Source organism: Hyla sarda, chromosome 9 (assembly GCF_029499605.1).
Source record: "Hyla sarda isolate aHylSar1 chromosome 9, aHylSar1.hap1, whole genome shotgun sequence".
Classification (NCBI taxonomy): domain Eukaryota; kingdom Metazoa; phylum Chordata; class Amphibia; order Anura; family Hylidae; genus Hyla; species Hyla sarda.
In genome coordinates, this window is record NC_079197.1 from 65290591 (window position 1) to 65316416 (window position 25826).

General features: G+C 45.1%; 1 protein-coding gene across 19 annotated transcripts in view; it reads right to left on the bottom strand.

Moving 5' to 3' along the window:
• DRP2 (dystrophin related protein 2) overlaps positions 1-25826 on the bottom strand; it is a 1527660-nt gene that overhangs the window by 994720 nt on the left and 507114 nt on the right. For 16 of the 19 annotated variants that reach the window (XR_008847731.1, XM_056539136.1, XM_056539139.1 and 13 more), the window contains one exon: positions 15371-15494. Coding sequence is in view for 16 of the 19 variants with exons in the window: in XM_056539136.1 (XP_056395111.1) it covers positions 15371-15494 (124 nt within the window). In the remaining 3 variants the exon portion in view is untranslated. Of the gene's footprint in view, positions 1-11146; positions 11328-15370; positions 15495-16112; positions 16140-25826 lie in introns of those variants that run through there. The other 3 variants (XM_056539147.1, XM_056539150.1, XM_056539151.1) reach the window with 3 other exon arrangements.

The following is a 25826-nucleotide window of genomic DNA, read 5'->3' on the forward strand; positions in this document are numbered from 1 at the left end:
AGCATGTCCACGAGCGAAAGCGCAAAATATATGAGTGACTTAACAGTATAATTATAATGTATGCGGAACGTAAGTAACCTGAGCATATAAACAGAATAACTACCATAAGTGCGTGGACAGCATAAATCCTGAGAGCGTATGGACAATATGACTACTATAAACTATACAGTGTGAGTACAATGAGCGTATGAATCGGAAATCTATGGGAAAGTGTACACATACACTGCTACGATATGCTTACGAAAGCAATTACACCTAATAACTCCATACACATCATGACAACTACCAGCGTAAAAAACTACTAGCATATGTACCGTATGACAACCGATGGTAAAGTACCGTAACAAACTACTTGTGTATGTACTATAACTAATGGCGTGTGTATAATGTGAAACTACTAGTAAATGTACACTAGAAATGGTACCAACTTAATTCTCACATATATGATACCAGTGTATAGTGAAACAACCACTAGCGAAAGCACTGTATCAAACTTATGAACCTGTGTACCGCATAACAAAAACTAGCGCATGTACCGTATGAATGGTACCGGTCCACGTATCGTATAAATGGTGACAGTATGTGGACCTTATATCAATTGCTAGCTTATGTATGCTGAAACAGCATAAGTACAGTATAACACCTAACCCAGCGGCGTCCCCTGACCTCCTGTCATACCACCGTACTCCATGGTCTGCGGAGAACTTGCACCGCCTACCAAGAAACATGACACCCAGTACCTGAGCTTCCAGCTGATACCTGCGTGACCCGGCGGGATCCACAGACTAGATGCGTCGACTGACCTCGCCGTAGCCTCGCCCAGCCTCCCCGCCCCCAAATTCCCCATCATACCTGAACAGCCGGGAAATAACGCAGTCTCAGATAGCGACGGGCCACACCTGCACCCCCATCTGGCTCCCGGATCCTACAGCGTTTGCAGGCAGAGCCAGCGGGCGGCAACGCCCGACCTTACATGATTACTACTGCTTCCGGTAACGCTACGAGAAAAAAAGCGGAAGGCCCGGGCTGCTGTGAGTAGCGGGAAATTCAAACGTTGCACCTGCACCAACAGCGTCCACCAACACACGGTTCGTCCATCCTGAGAGGGCAGTCACCATAAAGAGGGAGCAACTCCATGAGGCAGTGAGGATCCAGGCCCAAGAAAGATAGACTGCTGTCCTGCCTCATCTCCTACACCAAGGATCCAAACACTCTGATAATCTGCTAAATATAATCCTGGGCACCCTCTTTCCTCTCTACCTTTACCCCAACTTCTCTCTCTTAGTCTAACCCTATCCTTTCACTAATTCCTTTCCACTCCTCTCTACCAAGACCCTGCATTAACCCCTTCTATCCCTGTTAACTGTATCAAGCATTTACCCTCTCATTGCCATCACAAACTCCTATAGCCCTAGGGACAGAAAGCTCTTCTGGATTGAGTGCTTGTGTGAGTGTATTGGTGTGTAATTAGGTGGGCGGGAAAGATATTGTATTGGGTTAAATTGTAATGTAACTAGTATAATGTTAATGTATTGAAGTTGTCGCCATTGTTGTATACACTGAGATACACTGATATTATACGGATATAGATATATATTAGCTAAAGTTATATAGTGTATTAGTGAATAAACCTTTGTATTATTAACCCTGTGTTGGGTATTACTTAAACCGTACAATTTACATAGGGAAACTAGAGAAGGTTGTTAACACTTGGAAAAGGAAGGAAGGCAGGAAGAATAGTATACAATATTTATATCAATATTTGTGGTCGGTGCTCATTAGTATAGCGAGCCTATCTAACTGAGCCTCTTACTAAACTCCTATTCCTTACTAAATCCTGTAACCTATCTAGGCAGTTAGAGTTGTGCGATATACTGCCGCGTAGGAGTACACCTGAAAAATAGAGGGCATACCCTGATGTATAATGATAGTCATGGAGTGAAAAATTATGTTGAGGGATGGTTGGGTGGGACATGACGAACCCGAGGTGTTAGAGACAGGTAGTGCCGCGGGTTCTTATAGGGAATCCCCGCCCCTCCCACAAATGCAGGCTAATGAATTAGCCTTCACACTTGTGGTCAGTGCTCATTAGTATAGCGAGCCTACCTAACTGAACCTCTTACTAAACTCCTATTCCTTACTAAATCCTGTAACCTATCTAGGCAGTTAGAGTTGTGCGATATACTGCCGTGTAGGAGTTCACCTGAAAAATAGAGGGCAAAAACCCAAAATCAGAACAAAGCACTATTAACACGCGTAATAACCACTTCACCAATTACTGAAATGCATCATGCATTACTGACTATGGAATGGGGGTACAGTGCACGTAGCACTGAATTCCCAGCACCCCTATTTCCTAACCACGTATGGTGGCATTTCATGATGTGACGTCGGTGCAGCAGCCCCAATGCTTAGAGAATGACTGGACATAATGGATCAATAAAAAAGGATTTAACAAGAATAAGTACGTGTTTGACAAACAACGTAGTAGTGAGTGCGGCGCCCCTAAAGAATGGTAGAGGCTGATCCCGTTGGATCCTAAACGTGTAGAAGCAAAGCTTGCCTCACCCGAGCTGAAAATGCCGTATGGTAATAACCTGACCGGACAATGACATTCTTCTGCTATACAATTTCAATGCATAATAAACTGCATCCCAACGAAGTTAATGTAACTACGGCCATGCACCTACATGTAATTCCCCTCAACCTTAGGAAACCACGACAACTCAAGAACAGTGCGGCCTCTAACATTAAGCTGTCCTGGTGTCCCAATGGAGAATTATCTAAACAACCAGCTAACCAACTAACTAAGCCAGCTGCCAGGTTGATGGGTAGAGGGCTTGCGAACCTCCCTCTTCGTGGACTCTTCAGGGCAGATTTGATGGCATGGGACGCAAGCAATAACGCCCTGTCAGAGCAAGACCACGTGACATTCTGCTGGATACATGACAGATATAATTTGATAGTATGCTGGATGTAAAGAAGAGTGGCAAAACCCGATGAATGCAAATAGGAATAAAATGGCATGTGAGACATCCTCTGGGTCTCTAGTGTAAAATATTGTGTAAGTATTTAAAAACAAATGAAAGACTCAACCAAATCTGTAACCAATAGTATGTAGGTTGTAACCATAATAGACCTATAGTCGTAGCAATTAACAATGGCAATATAAAACTATCCCTGTAGCAAAACCCAACTGCTGAATAAACACAACATATACAAGGACATTGCCGCCAATCTAAGTAGTGTCAGGTTGTATCTGGACTGACCTGTAGGCGTGACTGGTCTAGCCGAATTAAAAGCTTCAACCAACATGTATGACTAGTAGTATCAACGTCAACCTAAAGTTGAGACAGGTCGTAACCTTGATTGACCTATAGACGTGTCAATTCACAATGGAAAAGTCATGCTATATCCCTGTGCATAACCCAAAGGCTGAATAACACAACATATATGATGACATCGTCGCCAACCTGAAGTCGTGTCAGGTTGTATCTGGGCTGACCTGAAAACGTGACTGGTCTAGCCAAATTTAAAAGCCTCAACCAATGTATATGATTATTAATATCGACGTCAACCTAAAGCTGAGACAGGTCGTAACCATGCTTGTGTTACGCCGAGCGCTCTGGGTCCCTGCTCCTCCCGGAGCGCTCGCGGCGTTCCTCTCTCTGCAGCGCCCCGGTCAGACCCGCTGACCGGGAGCGCTGCACTGACACTGCCGGCGGGGATGCGATTCGCATAGCGGGACGCGCCCGCTCGCGAATCGCATCCAAGTCACTTACCAGACTCGTTCCCCGTTTGTGCTGTCCCGGCGCACGCGGCCCCGCTCCCTAGGGTGCGTGTGCGCCGGCTCTTTAAGATTTAAAGTGCCAGTGCACCAATGATTGGTGCCTGGTCCAATCTGTCTAATTAGCCTCCACCTGCTCCCTGTCTATTTAACCTCACTTCCCCTGCACTTCCTGGCCGGATCTTGTTGCCTTTGTGCCTTGAGAAAGCTATTACTGTGTTTGCCATTACTGTGTTCCTGACCTCCTGCTATTGCTATTTACTACGAACCTTGCCGCCTGCCCCGACCTTCTGCTATGTCTGACCTTGCCTCTGCCTAGTCCTTCTGTCCCACGCCTTCTCAGCAGTCAGCGAGGTTGAGCCGTTGCCGGTGGATACGACCTGGTTGCTACTGCCGCAGCAAGACCATCCCGCTTTGCGGCGGGCTCTGGTGAAAACCAGTAGCAACCTAGAACCGGTCCACCGACACGGTCCACGCCAATCCCTCGCTGACACAGAGGATCCACATCCAGCTAGCCGAATCATAACAGCTCGACCTGACGACTTGGCAAGTAATAAACCGAATCCCAGCTTTTTTTGTATGCACGACTCAATGTTAATAAAAAGGTGAGACACCAAATTATCAGAGCACAGATGCGCCCAATGCCATAAAAACCTGTGCAGTGTCAAAGACATAGGTGTATGGTCTAAACACCATAACATAGCACAGCAAAACATCATGAAACATATGTACCTAATAAACCTATGAATGTATACCGAATATGAACAACATAAACGTATGCCTAACATGAGTCCTTGAATAATGCGGAGACAGGCTTCAATAGAGGTGCTGGCTTTGAAATGGCGCAGGTCACAGGAAGACAAGAGGTAGGTAAAAGCTCTTGCTTTTACCTACCTCTTGTCTTCCTGTGACCTGCGTCATTTCAAAGCCGGCACCTCTATTGAAGCCTGTCTCTGCATTATCCATTGTTCAGCCGGCTGGCTGCGGACCATACACGCACTCACCATTGTTGTGTATGTGGGTACACAACTTGATCTGGTGAGCCCCTCTGCCATTGCTTAATTCACCTTACAGGTCTCTCGTTTATTACACCATGGAGCGCTATATCCTTTGTCTTTTTTAGCATGACTCCTTGACCCATATGCAGACCATGACAATATGAACGTGGGCCCAGCATAACCATCAAGGCCAAATGTACCTCACTAACACCACGACCGCATGCTCAAACAATCCACGACCGTATACACAGACAAAACTATATGGGTGTATGTACAATATATGGGTGTATGTATGCGCGTGCACCGAACAAACTGAACATTTGGTTAGAATGAACTGTATGAGTGAGCATATGCACTGAACAAACTATATGAGCAGATGCACAGAGCAACTTTTCCACACATATGCCCAGTACAACTAGATAATTGCATGAACCACTGATGTATGATGCAACACATGAATTTATACACACAATGTCAGTCCCACTGTACAATAACTAGAAAGGACTGATCTGAAGCGATTTTCCTTTTTATTTCTATTTTTTTTTCCTGACGTGGCAGGTATAATGGGTATACACTGCCTATGTGTCGTGTTATTGTTGTTCTGAAGACGTGTCAGCAACAACAACTATGCAATGTATCCCCCTGCAGATGTGGCAGGCATAATGGGTATACACTGCCCATGTGTCATGTTATTGTTGCTCTGAAGACATGTTAGTAACAACAACTACGCCATGTATCTCCCTGCAGGCGTGGCAGGCATGAAGGGCACAAACCCCCCATGGGTCACGAGGCCGCTGCTGTGAAAATGTGTCAGCAATACCTACTGCGTACCACCCCCTGCTGACATGGTAGGTATGATGCCCCGACCGCAAGAGCTGTATAAATACTAAAGTGAGGAATGCATGAGCCCCAACACTGTGCAACTATATGCACTGCGGACACTACAACAAATCCCCAAAAGTGCACTGTAAACACTATAACGTCTAAAAACTAAATGAATTGACATTAGCATGAAACCTTTAGCGTATAGACCAAATGAACTAAGTGTGCGTAAACACAAACGAACTATATGAATGAATGCCCACTGTAAATGCTACCATGGCAATAAACACTTATCCACAGTATCAAAGTAACAAGCAAATGTAACGTGTAACTAGTGTTGCACGCGAATATTCGCAATGCGAATTTTATGCGCCAATATCGCATATTCGCGAATATTCGCGAATATAGCACTATATATTCGTAATTACGAATATTCATATTTTTTTTTTCACAGTACACATCACAGTGATTACCCCTCTCTGCTTCCAGCTTGTGTGGTATAAAGAAGGCTCTAATACTACTGTGTGAGACTGGCGTGCAAATTTTCGCATATGCGAAAATTACGAATATGCAAATTTAGCGAATATATGACGAATATTCATCCATATATTCGCGAAATATCGCAAATTCGAATATGGCCTATGGCCTATGTATACACATTTATCCTAACATGATTTTTTTTTTTTATAAGCTCCGCATGATTATATCTGTACATGGGAGGCAGAGGGATCCTAGACATAAATCACATTGATACATAAAGAAACGCTAGAGCTGAACCTACCTAAACACCCTGACATGAATAATTAAGTACATGTATGATGTGCTTGATCATCTGATGTCTAGAAGAAAAGCCCCCTTTTTTTATTTATTTTTATTTATACCTTTCAAGAGAACATATATATCACAAAACTTTCATAATGTAGCCATGCATGAGCTGCATGTATGTAACAAAGCCCCTGCAATGTGTATAGCGGAGCAGCCAGAAAGCGTGCCGGCATATGATTACCCCCAAACTGTAATGTGCAGAGCGGAGCAGCCAGAAAGCGTGCCGGCATATAATTAACCCCGAACTGTAATGTACAGAGCGGAGCAGCCAGAATGCGTGCCGGCATATAATTAACCCTTTACTGTAATGTGCAGAGCAGAGCAGCCAGAAAGCGTGCCAGCATATAATTAACCCCTAACTGTAATGTGCAGAGCGGAGCAGCAAGAGAGCGTGCCGGCAGATAATTAACCCCTAACTGTAATGTGCAGAGAAGAGCAGCCAGAGAGCACGCTGGCATATAATTAACCCCTTACAGTAATGTGCAGAGCGGAGCAGCCAGAGGGCGTGTTGGCATATAACTAACCCCTTACAGTAATGTGCAGAGCGGAGCAGCCAGAGAGCGTGTCGGCATATAATTAACCCCTAACTGTACTGTGCGGAGCAGCCAGAAAGCGTGCCAGCATATAATTAACCCCTGTCCTCTCTATGTGCAGAGCAGCCAGAGAGCGTGCTGGCATATAATTAACCCCTTACTGTAATGTGGATAGCGGAGCAGCCAGAGAGCGTGCTGGCATATAATTAATCCCTTACTGTAAAGTGCAGAGCAGAGCAGCCAGAGAGCTTGCCGGCATATAATTAACCCCTTACTGTAAAGTGCAGAGCTGAGCAGCCAGATAGCGTGCTGGCATATAATTAACCCCTTACTGTAAAGTGCAGAGCGGAGCAGCCAGAGAGTGTGCTGGCATATAATTAACCCCTTACTGTAAAGTGCAGAGCGGAGCAGCCAGAGAGCGTGCTGGCATATAATTAACCCCTTACTGTAATTTGCAGAGCGGAGCAGCCAGAGAGCGTGCCGGCATAAAATGAACCCCTTACTGTAATGTGCAGAGCTGAGCAGCCAGAGAGCATGCTGGCGTATAATTAACCCCTTACTGTAAAGTGCAGAGCGGAGCAGCCAGAAAGCGTGCTGGCATATAATTAACCCCTTACTGTAAAGTGCAGAGCGGAGCAGCCAGAGAGTGTGCTGGCATATAATTAACCCCTTACTGTAATGTGCAGAGCTGAGCAGCCAGAGAGCGTGCCGTCACATAATTACCCCCTTACTGGAATGTTCAGAGCTGAGCAACCAGAGAGCGTGCCGGCATATAATTAACCCCTTACTGTAATGTGCAGAGATGAGCAGCCAGAGAGCATGCTGGCATGACAAATCCCCCCCCCCCCCCGCTGTGGACAAACCCGGCAACGGGGCTGGAACACCGCTATACTCACAAAGCCCCGAATGCTGGTATGCTGTGCCGGGTACTGCCGTCACCCGGAGAAAATTAGTCAGGGCTTACGGCACTTGGGACTTACTTACCAACCGAGTCCCCGCCGAGCCCTGACACTCAACAGACCCCGACTTCCTCCTACTTCCTGAAGCCGCACGTGACCTCGCAATGAACCCACATGACGAACCCGCGGCGTTAGAGACAGGTACTGCTGCGGGTTCTTATAGGGAATCCCCGCCCCTCCCACAAATGCAGGCTAATGAATTAGCCTTCACACGTATACATATCCTTTAACATTAATATATCCTTGAACATTGCCTTGTACAATTTGTGTTTTTGATCTTTTCTTGGTGATAATAATGGGCTTTTATTGGGAAAGGGCATTTTTTAATTTTTTTTTACACTTCATACTTTTTTGCACTTTTTACAGGTTATACTATGCTGCAATCCTAAGCTCTATCTTCAGTCTGCTCAACATCTCAAACCTCGTCAGGCTCGCTGGTCCCTATTCTTCTCCAGGTTTAACTTTTTTATTCATTTCCGTCCAGCAGAGAAGAATCTTCAAGCTGACGCTCTATCAAGATCTTCAGAAGTACAAAACCTGGAATCACATCTTCAACATATTGTTCCTCCAGATCGTCTTATTTCCGCAGCACCAGCAAGTATTCAGCATCTACCCCCTGGGAAGACTTATGTATCTACTCGTCTGACACGCCGAGTCTTGAAATGGGGTCATTCCTCTCTGTTGGCTGGCCATGCCGGTACCCGTAAATCCCTGCATCTAATATCCCGACAGTATTGGTGGCCCACTCTTAAACGGGATGTCACAGACTTTGTTCGTTCCTGCCCAGTCTGCCCAGACAAAACACCACATGCCAAGTAGGGATCGACCGATTATCGGTATGGCCGATATTATCGGCCGATAATCACGATTTTGGGCATTATCGGTATCGGCAATTACCTTGCTGATAAGCCGATAATGCCCCCCCCACCGCGACCGCGACCCCCCCCGACCCGCCGCACCGCACCCCCGACCCACCGCACCGCGTCGCACCCCCCACCGTGATGCTGGGCGGTATACCGGTATGGATTTTTGCCCATACCGCTATACCTGTCGGGCCCCTCCCCCACCCTCCGAGTCAATAAAAAAATTTAACTTACCCGTAATGGGGGTGGTCCGGGCCATCCATCCTTCCTTCCTGTAGTGTCTGGGGGCGTTCCGGGTGAAGAGTGAACCGGTCCGGGCTGTCCTTCTCCGGCAGTCATCTTCTCCACTCCGGGCAGGCTCCGGCCTAGTACACTGCATAGACGCCGCTACGCCGTGACGTCAGGTGTGTCACTGCGCACGGGCGTCACTGCGCAGCGGCATCTATGCAGCGTACTAGGCCGGAGCCTGCCCGGAGTGGAGAAGATGACCGCCGGAGAAGAAGGACAGCCCAGACCGGTTCACTCTTCACCCGACAAGCCCCCGGACACTACAGGAAGGAAGGATGGATGGCCCGGACCACCCTGACAGGTAGGGGGAGAGAAGTGGGTGGCGGCGGCGGCCTATGGCCCTGCAAAAGCCACTGCAGATCATTGATTTAAAGCGCCCGTTTTAAATCAATGATCTGCAGCGGTGTCGCAGGGGGTTAAATGGCCGATAACTTATACCAGAATATCGGTATAAGTTATCGGCTATCGGCCCTAACCTGCACCGATTATCGTATCGGCCCTAAAAAAACTATATCGGTCGATCCCTAATGCCAAGCCAGCTGGTCTTCTACATCTTTTACCTGTTCCTGACCTGTCCTGGACTAACATTGCCATGGACTTTGTTACAGACCTTACTTCTTCTAATGGCGATATGGTCATTTGGGTAGCCATAAAATGGCTCACTTGGTGCCCATGCCTGGTCTACCATCTGCTCCTCAACTCGCAAAACAGTTCCTTTCTCATATCTTCCGTCTCCATGGGCTACTGACACATATTGTTTGTGACTGAGGAGTCCAGTTCGTTTCCAAATTCTGGAGGGCACTCTGCTCACATCTTCAAGTTAAACTGGATTTCTTCTCTGCCTATCATCCCCAATCTAATGGTCAAGTTTAGAGGGTGAATCAGGTCTTGGGAGATTACCTTCCTCACTTTGTTTCTGCCCGCCAAGACAACTGGGCCGATCTACTACCCTGGGCAAAGTTTTCATACAACCATAAGGATACCGAATCCACAGGATCTTCACCTTTCTTTGAAGTCTATGGACTTCATCCTCGTGCAGCTTTGCCCTTGTCTTCTCCCTCCGGTGTCCCTGTGGCAGATGAACTTGTACGGAACTTCTCCATCTGGAAGAAGACTCATCTCTCCTTTCTTCATGCCAAAACCTGTATGGAGTTTCAAGCAGACAAGAAAAGGCATAATTCTCCTGAATACTCACCCGGGGACAAGGTGTGGATGTCATCTAAATACATCCGCTTCAAAGTACCCTGTTACAAACTGGGTCCATGCTATTTGGGTCCTTACAAAGTCAAGAAACGCCTAAATCCAGTGGCGTATTCTCTTCATCTCCCTTCCTCCCTTCAGATCCCAAATTCTTTTCACATCTCCCTCTTGAAACCCCTCATCTATAACCGCTACTCAAAAAAGGACATTTCCCCTACTCCCATCTCGGGTACCTCGGATGTATATTCGGTCAAAGAAATTCTAGGCTCCAAATTCATCATAGGAAAACGTTTCTTTCTAGTAGATTGGGAGGGGTTCGGACCAGAGGAGAGGTCTTGGGAACCACAGGATAACATCTTAGATCAGGATATTCTCAAAAGTTTCTTGAGTCATAAAAAGAGGGGGAAACCAAAGGGGGGTACTGTTACACACTGCCGGGAGCGCAGTGTCCCCGACCATTCGCAGGGCCGGGATTCGCATCGCGAGACGCGCACGCATGCGAACCTTGGCCAGTCACTCACCCAGTCCCGCTCCTGCAGTTTCCTCTCTCTCTCAGCTCTGTTGCGCACATCCCTGTCCTCAAGGGCGCGCGTGTGCCGGAGCTTTGAAATTTAAAGGGCCAGTACGCCCATAATTAGTAAATGCATCTGACAGCACATTATAAGTTGTTGCACCTCCCACACGCCCCTGCCGAATCTTCAGTGCCTATTGCCTGAGAGAAAGCATTCCCTATTGCCTGTTTTTCCATACCCCTGTATCCAGACCTTCCTCCTACTTTTTTTGACTACGAACCTTTGCTGCCTGCCTTGACCTTCTGCTACGTTGGCTACGCTACATCCTCATCCTACAGTACCTCGCCTTGCCCAGTTACCTGTGTTATCGAGCCATGTCGAGGGTAGCGACCTGGGTGTCACCTGCTGCAGCAATCCCATCCTGCCTTGGGGCGGGCTCTGGTGAAAACCAGTGGCACCTTAGACTCCGCTCCCCAATACGGTCCGAGTCATCTGCCACACAGGTGGAGGATCCACTTCCAGCTTCGTGACAGCCTACATCCAGTTGCCTACTTTTTCTCTCATGGTTATTGTTTCCTTTTTGAAAATATGAATAATGTTTGCTTTATCTACTTTATACACCTGCTAAGTTCTTTATTTGTAATTATCGACACCCTGTTGCTGCATTTTAACATTTTATGATTTCTGTTTTTATTTATTTATTTTATTTACTAATAAAAAATGTACAGTTAAAAAAAAGAAACATATTATTACAGTGACTTTAACCCCTGCCAGCTCCCGCTGTATGAAGCACGCTCAGTGAGTATCAGTTGCTATCAGCAATGAGGTGAGTATCAGTTGCTATCAGCAATGAGGACCAGCGGCTAATGCCGGACATCGCCGATGATTTCCTCACATCTAAAATGTAAGAAACCTTATCTCAGCTAACTCTGGATTAGTGGGCTGATCAAGACCACTGCAATTAAACAACTGTGTCCTGGTCAGCTGAGATGTAAACAAAAATCTAAATAAACATGTGCGTAAATTTCCGAACTATTAAAATATATTGTTAAATGTTAATTTAACTGCATGGTCAATGGCGTACACAAAAAAAAAAAATGTTCACTTCATATATCATAAATATAATTAATAAAATGCAATCAAAAAGTCCCATCACAACAAAAATAGTAAACACAAGCCAACTGACAGAGAGCCCTAGTAAACTCCTCTTGGGGGTCATGAATGTCACTCAGTCACCCGGGTTTTCCTTTATTTATTTATTTTTTTTTTTTACACCCATCCAGTTGAGGCTAGTCTAAAAGGTATACTGAAACAGAAATTGCCCAAAAGTCCATCCACAATTACCATTTCAGCGTCAGTTTTCCAACAGCTTAGTAAGCTTCTGTATAGCATGCTGTCTGGATTCGGTGACAGTTTGGTTATCAAAGTCATGATATGCTTGGCTTACTATGGCTTTCTTGGCCCGGAGATTTAACTCAGACCCCTAATAGTTCCAGCACTTTGTTAAAAAAGCATCTGCTCAGTGTTCATATTAACTTTACCTCACACCAAGACACAACAAGTAAAACAGGTCGAAGTCTCAAACTTTTCCACTGACAATCCTTGGTGCCCCGTTCATGTTCTCAGTGATTTGTTAGCCCTCTTGGTAGTCAAACCCGCAGATTATTGACTTCTGCCATTTCCTGAAAAACTGCTCAACTCAATTCAGTTGATCAAACACATCAGAACCCTTGCACGCATCATAGGGGTCGACCCTTCTAGCATCACAGGACACTCTTTCTGTATCGGGGCAGCCTCTCCAGCCTCAAATTATTCAGTCTTTGCGCACATTATCAAGTTGTTAGGGTGATGGAATTCCCCTTTACAGATGTATATATGTATATGTATGTATATTCCTGATTCCCAAGAGGAGATTACTAGGGCTTTCTGTCAGTTGGCTTGTGTTTACTTTATATGTGTTCATGTTTTCATCAATAAATGTTGTGTTTTGCCCCCTTATTTAGGTTACCCTTAAGGCCGGTCCAGGCACACCTCAGGCCCAATTACACCTAGGTGTACAGTCCCCTTATGGTATTTGTAACTTGGTCAAAAGTTTTGTTTAGCTGAAACAGTTAACCTAATTTGTGATTTAAACTCATAGGGGTGGGAGGTGGGGCTGTAAGCAGCATTTGTTGTCCCCACCCTACCTTTTCGCGTTTTCCCTAATCCCACTTACAGGGTATCCCCCTTCTTTATGTTACCCTTACAGTCGGCCTGAGGCATGCCTAGAATTGTTTTTAGAATTTTTTTTATAAAAGTAATTTACAAATCTATATAACTTTACTGTTATTTTACTGTTAATGTGTATTTACTAACCACATCTGCAGGAAGTTTATTGCAAACATCTACTACTTTTTCAGTAAAATAATATTCATGTCCCACCTTATTGTTACTCAAATAAACCTCAGATTGTGAGAGGAAATAAGTTATTGTGTGTCAGGTTTAAGTTTACATTTTTATTAAGAACACTCCCCTCCTGAACCTTTATATAACACTAGCTGAGTACCCAGCATTGCCCGGTTTTTCCTTCCTAATCCTTATTGGAGAGGAAAATCAACAAAGGAGGAAGCTTTTGACTTCATATCCCATCCTCATATATTGTTGTCATATCCCAACCCCATATCCCGTCCCCATATTCCGTCCTCATATCTCAACCTCATATCCCATCCTCATATCCCGACCTCATATCCCGTCATCATATCTCTACCTCCTATCCGGACCTCCTATTCTGACCTCCTATCCTGTCCTCATATCCCGTCCTCATATCCCGTCCTCATATCTTGACCTCATATCCTGACCTCCTATCCCGACCTCCTATACGGTCCTCATATCCCGTCCTCATATCTCGACCTCATATCCCGACCTCCTATACGGTCCTCATATCATGTCCTCATATCTCAACCTCATATCCTGTCATATCCTGTCCTCATATCCCGACCTCCTATCTCGACCTCATATACCATTCACATATCCCGTCCTCATATCCTGACCTCATATCCCGTCCTCATATCCCGACCTCATATCCCGATCTCATATCCTGACCTCCTATCCCATCCTCCTATCTCGACCTCCTATCCCATCCTCATATCCCGACCTCATATCCTGTCCTCATATTCCGTCCTCATAGCCTGACCCCATATCCCGTCCTCATATCCCGACCTCATATCCCGTCCTCATATCCTGTCCGTTTATCCCGACCTCATATCCCGATCTCATATCCTGACCTCCTATCCCATCCTCCTATCTCGACCTCCTATCCCATCCTCATATCCCGACCTCATATTCTGTCCTCATATCCCGTCCTCACATCCTGTCCTCATATCCCGTCCTCATATCCCATCCTCATATCCCGTCCTCCATTCTCGTCCTCATATCCCAACCTCAAATCACGTCCTCATATCCCGACCTCATATCCCATCCTCATATCCCGTCCTTATGTCCTGTGCTCATATCTTGTCATTTCCATACATTTCCCATAGATGTGCATGGGACTTTAAACAAAAACCCGGACCCTCACAAATGGGGGTAGTTAAGGGTTAAATTAACTATCCTATATTTAAAGTGGACATATAAGTAATATGTGACCAAGTATTATCGAAATATCTCCAGCTGTTTGGAAGTTACGCAGTAACATATATTTTCCATAGACTTGTATGGGACTTTAAACTAAAATTCTGACTCTGGCAAATGGGGGTGGGTAAGGGTTAAATTACCTATCCTATGTTTGTTGTTGACATATAAGTAACATGTGTGCCAAGTTTCATGTTAATATCTTTAGCCATTTGAACGTGATACTGGAACATACATATACACACACACATTGAATTTTATAAATATATAGATTTTAACATATTTCCAGGTTTGTATCATGTCCCTATTTTCTCTTTGTTCCCTTTGTTACTATTCCCTGGGCACACACAGTAGACAAATGATGGCTGAATTAAGGCCACCTCCAAGTATTTTTTATTTTTTTTTTTATTTTTTTGTAAGGAAAAAGCAAAGAAAGCAAGTAAAACTTGTCATGACATTCCCTGCTATCAAGAACATATCACTCAAGCTTTGAGTTGATGAAACTTGGATGAAGCCTGCCTGACTTAAAGAAGAATAGTGTACTCTTACAAAACTGAAAATAGGTAACTTGCATACAACACAAACAACATTTCTGCACAATGAGGAATCTGTTTCTACACCTGAAGATATGTACCATACTGTAAGGCAACTATGTAAAAGTATGTAGACAGAGAGAAAGCTCCAGCTCACCCAGCCCGGACACTCGGAGCAGCGGATCCACGACACCGGACCGTGTCGGCCACAAGCGAATACGAAAAAGAATACCAGCTCTGCAGGTAAAAACTCGAATTTATTGGCACCCACCACAGGAAAACATGGATAAAAGTAACGCGTTTCAAGCGCCAGACACTGCGCTCTTAGTCATAGTATGTTACATTTCTCCAGGTGTAGACACATATGTCATTTGCAAGGTTTTTTATAAGGAAGAAAATATATAACAAAGATATTACTTGACTTGTACTGAAGGTACTAACCTTTGGCTAGTGTAGACGTGTCCTCTTCTATATCATGAAAAGGATGCTGCGTGAGGAAAGCTTGAGCAGACTCAAGTAGGGAATATATATAAGGACCTCGTGACTTCACCTCTTCCATAAAGAGCTGTGGTTAGGGTGAAATTATATTTTAAAACAGCAGGTCACAAAACAAAGATATCCAAATATTCAGGTTCAGGATGATTTAAAGCATACCTGTCCATTTAAAAGACTTAAAACCTGTATAGTTTTGTTAGAATAGCCCTTGAAATGTAACTTTTGATTTTAGTGCTTGCACCGCTGTTATTGAGTACCTTTGAGACCCCTTCATGGTGCACAACTATTTTTCCAATATCTCCATTTCAGGGGGCATTACCAGAGCTAGGCTGTTTTCCGGCAGTTCACACATGGGCACTTCCTTCCCTCAGTTGCTATCACAGCACTGCACAGGGACCTACTACTTCCTGCCATGTCATAGTGCTGGTTAAAGTGCACTATTCAAGCTGGTACTGTATAGGGGGATAATTAACACAGCATACTACTACTGATGGCATAGGGGGTTACCAATCCACTGGGTTTGCAAGGTGCTATGTAAGCTGCTGCTTAAAAGAAGCCTGCAAGACTAAAGAGAGTAGGAGATTACATACAGAAGGCCGCAGTGAGTACATACAGCAGCATCAAAGCAAGAAAGGAATTACACTAAGCATTAAATGGTTGCTGAGATGAAAGAGAAGCCTTAATTTACCTGTCATGGACAATGTAGATGCTCTGAAAAACACACACAGGTTGCAGATACACAGTCTCTCTCTCTCTCTCTCTCTCTTTCTCTCTCTCATAAGTAGAACAGTTGCTAAGAGACACAGTGGATAGCAGGGAAGACTACTAGTGGCTTTAGAGCTATTTGCATGTGTTGAGGAGTCAATTTTTGTAAATTAAGTGATTTAAAGAAATGTCAGGATTCACATAGGCTGTCAATCTCCTATATTTAAAGACAACATACAGCCAACACCAACATTTTTTTTAAGGGATTTTACTATCATGAACTCCTAGACAACATTAAACATACATGTACAGCATGGTTGACTGTGCCTTAACAACACATGGCTTACATAGCGTACAACTACATGGCGTACAACTTGCAAGTGCAGGGGCTGTGCTTGCTTCGCAGATGATGAGTGACAGCTGCTATCAGCAGCTGGGACTCACCACTAATGAAGGACATCAGAGATGAAGCTGATGTCCCCCCATTAAAGGGGTACTCTGGTGTAAAAAACATTTTTTATATCAACTGGCTCCAGAAAATAAAACAGATTTGTAAATGACTTCTATTAAAAAAAAATTAATTCTTCCTGTACTTCCTGTACTTGCTGTACTTCCCGATGCTGCTGTATACTACAGAGGAAGTTGAGTTGTCCTTTTCTGTCTGAAAACAGTTCTCTCTGCTGACACCTCTATGGAGCATATATCATACAGCTTTCTGCTGACACCTCTCTGGAGCAGACACCAGATAAGTACTGGAAGGATTAAGATTTTTTAATAGAAGCAATTTACAAATCTGTTTAACGTTCTAGCACCAGTACCCCTTTAACCCTTTAGATTCCATGTTCAATGCCGAGCATGGCATCTAAAAGATAAAATTACAGGTGCCAGCAGGTTCAAGGCACTCATCTGACCCCCACAGCACAATCGCAGGTGGTCTGATAAGTTAAAGCGGTACTCCGTTGGAAAACAATGTTTTTTTAAATCAACAGGTACCAGAAAGTTAAACAGATTTGTAAATGACTTCTATTAAAAAATCTTAATCCTTCCAGTACTTATCAGCTGCAGTATACTACAGAGGAAATTATTTTCTTTTTGATTTTCTTTTCTGTCTGACCACAGTGCTCTCTGCTGACACCACGTCAGGAACTGTCCAGAGCAGGATAGGTTTGCTATGGGGATTTGCTGCTGCTCTGGACAGTTCCTGACATGGACTGAGGTGTCATCAGAGAGCACTATGGTCAGACAAAAAATTACTTCAAAAAGAAAAGAACTTTCTCTGTAGTATACAGCAGCTTATAAGTACTGGAAGGATTAAGATTTTTAAAAAGAAGTAATTTACAAATCTAAAACAGAAAATAATTTAGCGGCTCACTCATAAAACATCAAAAAGTGCTCCAAAAAAGTCCATCAAGTTCAACCTTTAACCCTAATAAGTCCCTACTCAGTTGAGTTGATCCAGAGGAAGGCAAAAAACCCTCATACTAGAGGTAAAAATTCCTTCCTGACTCCAAATATGGCAGTCAGAATAAATCCCTGGATCAACGTTCTGTCCCTATAAATCTAGAATCCATAACCAGCAATGTTAATATTCTCCAAAAATGCATCCAGACCCATTTTATATTCTTTTACAGAGTTCCCCATGACCACCTCCTCCGGGAGAGAATTCCACAGTCTCACTGCTCTTACAGTAAAGAACCCCCGTCTGTGCTGGTGTAGAAACATTCTTTCCTCTAAACGTAGAGGATGCCCCCTTGTAATAGATACAGTCCTGGGTATAAATAGATCATGGGAAAGATCTCTGTATGGCCTCCTGATATATTTATACATAGTTATTAGGTCTCCCCTAAACCTTCTTTTTTCTAAACTAATTAACCCTAATTCTGTTAATCTTTCTGGGTATTGTAGACCTCCCATTCCCTGTATTACCCTGGTTGCCCATCTTTGAACTCTCTCCAGCTCCATTATATCTTTCTTGTTCACTGGTTAATCTAGGAATGCTCTGACCTGGCATGTTCCCTGAGTTTTTCCAGAGAGATGGTGCACCACCACATTATGGGTGTCAGGTCTGAGCATTCCTAGATGAACAGTTTCCTGGAAAGTGGATTGGTCATCGTGGACCAGTTGAATTGTCCTCAAGGTCTCCCGATCTGAACCCCTTAGACTATTATCTTTGGGGTCATCTGAAGGCAATTGTCTATGCTGTGAAGATACGAGATTTGCAGCACCTGAAACTTTGGATACTGGAAGCTTGTGCTAGCATTTCTCCTGCGGTGTTGCTATCAGTGTGTGAAGAGTGGGAGAAGAGGGTTGCATTGACAATCCAACACAATGGGCAGCACATTGAACACATTTTATAAGTGGTCAGAAACTTGTAAATAACTCATGAAACAATAAAGTTACCGTATTTTTCGCCCTATAAGGCGCACCGGCGTATAAGACGCACCCAATTTATAGGCGCAAAATCTAAAAAAATTAAGATTCTGAACCCAACAGTGGTCTTCAACCTGCGGACCTCCAGATGTTGCAAAACTACAACTCCCAGCATGTCCGGACAGCCGTTTGCTGTCCGGGCATGCTGGGAGTTGTAGTTTTGCAACATCTGGAGGTCCGCAGGTTGAAGACCACTGGATAGGAGGTAGTACTCACGTGTCCCCACCGCTCCGGACCCGTCACCGCTGCCCTGGATGTCGCTCCATCGCTGTCGCCGCGTCCCCGAGGTGTCCCCGACTCTCCGGAAGTTTTCTTCCCCGGGATCCACGCTCTCCATCGCCGTCATCATGTCGCTACACACGCCGCTCCTATTGAATGGCGGGACGGCATGCGCGATGACGTGATGACGTCGAAGGAGAGTGTCGACCAAGCAGGGGATCCCGGCACGGAGCAGACACCGAGGCAGGTAGGGTCCTGTAAGCTGTTCGGGACGCCGCGATTTCACCGCGGCGGTCCCGAATAGCCCGACTGAGCAGCCGGGTTAGTGTCACTTTCCCTTCAGACGCGGCGGTCAGCTTTGATCGCCGCATCTGAAGGGTTAATACAGGGCATCACCACGATCGGTGATTCCTGTATTAGCCGCGGGTCCCGGCCGTTGATGGCCGCAGGAACCGCCGCGATAGGCGTGTATTTGCCGTATAAAACACAACAACTTTTCCCCCACAGTTTTGGGGAAGAAAAAGTGTCTTATACGGCGAAAAATACGGTACGTTAAAACCAAGCACATCATTGTTTTTCTTGTGAAATTCCCAAAAAGTGATGTGTCACATGACCCTCTTCCTATTGAAAAAACAAAAGTTGGATTCAAAATGGCCGACTTCAAAATGGCCGCCATGTTCACTACCCATCTGGAAAAGTTTCCCCCCTCACATATACTAATGTGCCACAAACAGGAAGTTAATATCACCAACCATTCCCATTTTATTAAGGTGTATCCATATAAATGGCCCACCCTGTATATATACTGCTCATAAATATAAAGGGAACACTTAAACAACACAATGTAACTCCAAGTCAATCACACTTCTGTGAAATCACACTGTCCACTCAGGAAGCAACACTGATTTACAATCAATTTCACATGCTGTTGTGCAAATGGAACAGACAACAGGTGGAAATTAGCAAGATACCCCCAATAAAGGAGTGGTACTGCAGGTGGTGACCACAGACCACTTCTCAGTTTCTATGCTTCCTGGCTGATGTTTTGGTCACTTTTGAATGCTGGCAGTGCTTTCACTCAGGTGGTAGCATGAGACGAGTCTACAAACCATACAAGTGGCTCAGGTAGTGCAGCTCATCCAGGATGGCACATCAATGCGAGCTGTGGCAAGAATGTTTGCTGTGTCTGTCAGCATAGTCTCCAGAGCATGGACCAGGTGACAGGCCAGTACATCAGGAGACGTGGAGGAGGCTGTAGGAGGGCAACAACCCAGCAGCAGGGCCGCTACCTCCGCCTTTGTGCAAGGAGCAGTTCCTGCCAGAGGAAGGCATTGATGCTATGGACTGGCCCGCCAATTTCCCAACACCAACACAACATTGCACCCCAGACTGTCCAGGAGTTGGCGGATGCTTTAGTCCATGTCTGGGAGGACATCCTTCAGGAGACCATCCGCCACCTCATCGGGAGCATGCCCAGGGATTGTAGGGAGGTCATACAGGCACGTGGAGGCCACACACACTACTGAGCCTCATTTTGACTTGTTTTAAAGACATTACATCAAAGTTGGATAAGCCTGTAGTGGGGTTTTCTCTGATTTTGAGTGTGACTCCACATCCAGACATCCATGGGTTGATAAATTGGATTTCCATTGATAATTTTTGTTATGTGATTTTGTTGTCAGCACATCAAACTATGTAAAGACAAAAGTATTTCATACGATTAGTTCATTCATTCAGATCTAGGATGTGTTATCCCTTTATTTTTTTGAGCAGTGTATATATGTACATAAAACTCAATGGGGGAGATTTATCAAACTGTTTAGACCAGTTTAGATCTATATTTGTCTCTCAGAATCTCAGAAAGTCTCAGTCTATTTAGTTGAGACTTTTATGAGACTTTTGCTTTAGAGCCCTTCTCTGCAGAAATAGTATAGTGGTCTACAATAGAGGATAAAATGCAGTGGTCAGGAATTTATCAACTGAGACTTTTGTTGAAAAGTCTCAAAAAAGTCTTCAACAGAAAATACGCTGAAATGTCAGACCATGTCAGACCTGGCGTAAATCCAATCTAAATAGTTAGTAGGAAGCCTTTTATCAATTTTTTGAGATGTACCATGCGACACAGTGCACATTTCAAATGACATTTTATCTTGCATTTAATCTAATATATATATATATATATATATATATATATTTCAAAAATAATACAGTTTAATCCAATGATCCCTAATTTTATTTATTTTTCATTTATTTTTGGTCATTTTTGTTGTCTGATCCAAATTTTTTGTTTTGTTTTTCTATATTTTAGTGCTCCAATTTCACCTTGGTAGCTGATTCAAAGAAAGAATATGAATTTACGCCATGCGCATGGTGCAATTTAGTCTCTGAAGAAATCTGAAAACATGTGTAGTGGAAGCATGGTGCAGTTTCCCATGGCAACTAATCCGATTCCTTCTTAATTTTTTTTAAATTGTGTTGAGACCTGCAAAAAAATTGAAAAAGCAATCTGATTAATTGCTCTGGTCACTGCATCGCTCTTCCTCTATCATCTATCAAACTTTTAAATTCCAGGACATTATGCTGCTGAATAATGACTGTGCCTAAGGCTATGTTCTCACGACAAAATGTCCACATCGAGAATATCTAAGCGCACCTTCCGTACTGTGCGTGCACTGGCAGAATCTTCCGGTGCATGGACCGCACAGGAATGCGCTGTTTCATAGACAGTTATGCATTCCATGAGGCTTCCACACAAAGAATGACCATGTTCATTCTGTGCAGACACGGACAAAGAAATTTCCGTACAGGAAAGATCTGGCAGGTAAATTCCATTGTGTGCACTGAACAGCACAATCACATTGAATTAAACGTGACTCTGCTGCAGTGGAAGCTCCATCCCAATTTCCTATCCAGAATTCGGAATTGGATTTCAGTTATGTGAATCGAGCCTACAATTCTGGCCGACTACCACATGGATGATCCTCCAACTAACAGAGTTAAGGGCTAACTTAGAATGCTTTAAAAAAAATATAAAAAATTATGAACATTAAAGAATAGATAGAGTAATACTGTCCATTCGCAAGATTTACTAAATGTTGTGCAACGTTTGATAAATTGGGCAGACAATAGACCCATGCTCAGAGACTTTTCTTGTCTAAAGTACTGCGGAGAATAGACAATGAAAGTAAATCTCCCCCAATGTCTGTGTGTATGTGTGTTTGTTCCAGCATCCCTTCCAAATGGCTGAAGATATTTCGATACAACTTGATACACATGTTACTTATATGTCAACTACAAACATAGGCTAGATATATTAACCCTTACCCACCCCCATTTGCGAGGGTCGGGGATTTTGTTTAAAGTCCAATGCAAGGCTTGGGGAAATGTATGTTCCAGCATAACTTCCAAATGGCTGGAGATATTTTGATGAAACTTAGTTCACATGATACTTTTATGTCAAATAAAAATATATAATAGTTAAATTAACCCTAACCTACCCCCTTATGTGAAGGATGGAGTTTTTGTCTTAAGTCCCATGCAAGTATATAGGACTTCCAGTTTCCTTACTCCAAGCTCTGCTATGCATCTCCTTGTGAGTGTGTCAGTCCAGCCAGACCCCTTCCGCATGCCACACCCCTCTCGCTTGCCAAACCCCAACTCACAAAGCAACACCCACAATTTCAGCCACACCCTTTTATTTTCTACCCTTTTTGTGCATTGGTACGGCCTATGCCTCCTTCTATTTTCAGCCTACAATCTCTTTATCACAGAGATAAAATATGACAAAATATGAGGACGGGATATGAGGACAAGATATGAGGTCGGGATATGAGGTCTAGATATGAGGTTGGGATATGAAGACAGGATATGAGGACAAAATATGAGGACGAGATATGAGGTTGGGATATGAGGGCAAAATGAGGATGGGATATGAGGTCAGGATATAAGGACAGAATATGAGGTCGGGATATGAGTTCGGGATATGAGGATGGGATATGAGGACGTGATATGAGGACGTGATATGAGGTCGGGATATGAGGACGGGATATGTTGCTTTTCCTCCCCCACAAGGATTAGGTCGTAAAAAACAGGCAACTTCGGGTACTCAGCTAGTATGTCAGGATCCGGGCTGGTAGTTGGTAGCGGAGGCTGGTGGTGGATCCGCTGTGCCAGAGAGGTGATGACATGGGCCGTACTAGGGGAACAGAGTCTAAGAAGTTACTGGTTTTCACCAGAGCCCGCCGCAAAGCGGGATGGACTTGCTGCGGCAAGTAACCCCCAGGTCGTTCCACCCAGTAGCGACTGGGTGGAACAAGGAATGCTTTCTCTCAGGCACAAAGCCAACAAAGATCCGGCAGGAGGCTGTGGGAGGAGACGGTACTTATAGGCAGTGCACAGGTGAGGCCTAATTAAGTCCAAACAGAACTCCCTCTCACAAAGCTGAACCCTGAATGAACCACTTTGGACCAGGCACCAATCAACTGTGCACTGGTCCTTTAGATCTAAGAGTCCCGGTGCACGCACGCCCTAGAGAGCGGGGATGCACACGCTGTGACGCCGGAGCGCTGCCTGGGGACACACGCTGTGAGCGCTCCGAGGCCAGCAGGGGGCCCGGAGCGATCAGCGTAACAGTACCCCCCCCCCTTTGGTCTCTCCCTCTTTTTGGTACCCAAGAACTTGAGGATGAGACCGCGGTCTAGGACGTTCTCCTACGGCTCCCAAGATCTCTCTTCAGGACCACAGCCCTACCAGTCGACCAGAAAGAATTTTCTCCCTCTAACCACTTTGGATGCCAAAATCTCCTTGACGCAGAACACATCTGAAGTTCCAGACACGGGAGTGGGAGAAATGTCCTTGGGGGAAAAACGGTTGAAGATTGCTGGTTTCAGAAGGAAGACATGAAAAGAATTAGGTATTCTGAGGGAGGAAGGGAGATGGAGCTGATAGACCACGGGATTAATTTTCTTCTTGATTCTGTAGGGGCCCAAGTAACGGGGACCTAATTTGTAACTTGGGACCCTAAATCGGATGTACTAGGAAAATAGCCACACTTTGTCCCCTGGGGCAAAAACTGGAGGAAGCCGACGTTTCTTATCAGCCTGTGAGGTGGCTGCAAGAAGAGATTGGCGCGTCTCGCGCCAGATGGATACAAAATCCCGGACAAGATTATCGACAGCATGTACTTCCGAGGAGGTGGACAACGGAAGAGGCAGCAAAGGGTGACGTCCATACACCACGAAAAAAGGAGACGCGGGGGACTCTTTGTGGTTGTAGGAGAACTCAGCCCACGGGAGACAAAGTGCCGGGGATAGTCACCCAAAATTTGATTAATGCACTCTACTTGACCGTTGGACTGGGGGTGGTAGGAAGAAGAGAAGTCCAATTTAATCTTCAGTTGACCACAGAGGGCTCTCCAAAACTTAGACACAAACTGTACCCCTCTGTCAGATACAATGTGTGTGGGTAGACCATGGAGACGAAAAATTTGACAAAGAAATTGTTTCGCCAGCAATGGCGCAGAAGGAAGAGCAGACATAGGTACAAAGTGCGCCATCTTGGAAAACCGGTCCACAACCACCCAAATAACAGTTTTGCCATGATAAGGTGGGAGATCGGTGACAAAGTCCATGGCGATGTGGGACCATGGAGTCTCTGGAATCGGCAGCAGCTGAAGCAGGCCTGCCGGTCTCTGGCGGGGTGTCTTGTCCCGGGCGCACACAGCACAGGCCTGGACGAAATACTTAACGTTCCTCTCCAAAGATGGCCACCAGTACCTTCTGGAGATCAGTTGTAGGGTTTTCCGAAGACCTAGATGGCCTGCCACCAGTGAAGAATGTCCCCACTTAAGTACCCTAAGACGAAGACGAGGTGGCATGAAGGTCTTGCCCGGAGGAAGAAGACGTAAATCCGCAGGAGCAGAAACAATCAATCGCTCGGGAGGAATGATATGCTGAGGTGACACTTCTTCTCTGGTGACATCTGAGGTGCGAGAGAGAGCGTCAGCCCGGATGTTTTTGGCAGCCGGTCTGAAATGAATAAGAAAATTAAACCGGGCGAAAAACAGAGACCAGCGGGCTTGGCAGGGATTAAGTCTTTGAGCAGACTGAAGATAGGAAAGATTCTTGCGGTCTGTAAATATGTTCACAGGGTGAACATAGCCCTCTAGGAGAGGTCTCCATTCTTCCAGCGCCAACTTGATGGCAAGAAGTTCTCTGTCTCCGATTGAGTAGTTTCTCTCAGCAGACGAGAAGGTTTTGGAGAAAAACCCACAGGTGACGGATCTCCCCTTTAAGGACTTCTGGGTTAGTATGGCTCCAACAGAGGAGGCATCCACCTCTAAGAAGAAGGGCTTAGAGGAATCCGGTCTGGTGAGGACAGGTGCAGAAGCAAAGGCGGACTTCAGGGTGCGGAAAGCCTCTTCGGCCTGAGGAGTCCATGACTTAGGATTAGCCCCTTTCTTAGTCAGGGCCACGATTGGAGCCACCAGGGTGGAGTAATGTGGAATAAATTGCCCGTAATAATTGGCAAAACCCAGGAACCTCTGTATGGCCTGTAGACCTGTGGGACGAGGCCAATCCAGAACTGCTGAGAGTTTAGAAGGGTCCATCTGTAGGCCTTCTGCGGAGATTATGTAACCAAGAAAAGGCAGGCTAGATCGTTCAAACAGACATTTCTCAAACTTGGCATAAAGGGGATTTCTTCTCAAACGAGACAGAACAAGACGAACATGAGTACGGTGTTGCTCAAGGTTAGGAGGATAAATGAGGATATCATCCAGATACACTACCACACAAGTGTAGAGAAGGTCTCTGAAAATGTAATTAACAAATTCTTAAAAGACGGCCGGATCTTACTGTCAGGATCCGGGCTGGTAGCTGGTAGCGGAGGCTGGTGGTGGATCCGCTGTGCCAGAGAGGTGATGACATGGGCCGTACCAGGGGAACGGAGTCTAAAGAGTTACTGGTTTTCACCAGAGCCTGCCGCAAAGCGGGATGGACTTGCTGCGGCAAGTAACCCCCAGGTCGTTCCACCCAGTAGAGACTCAATC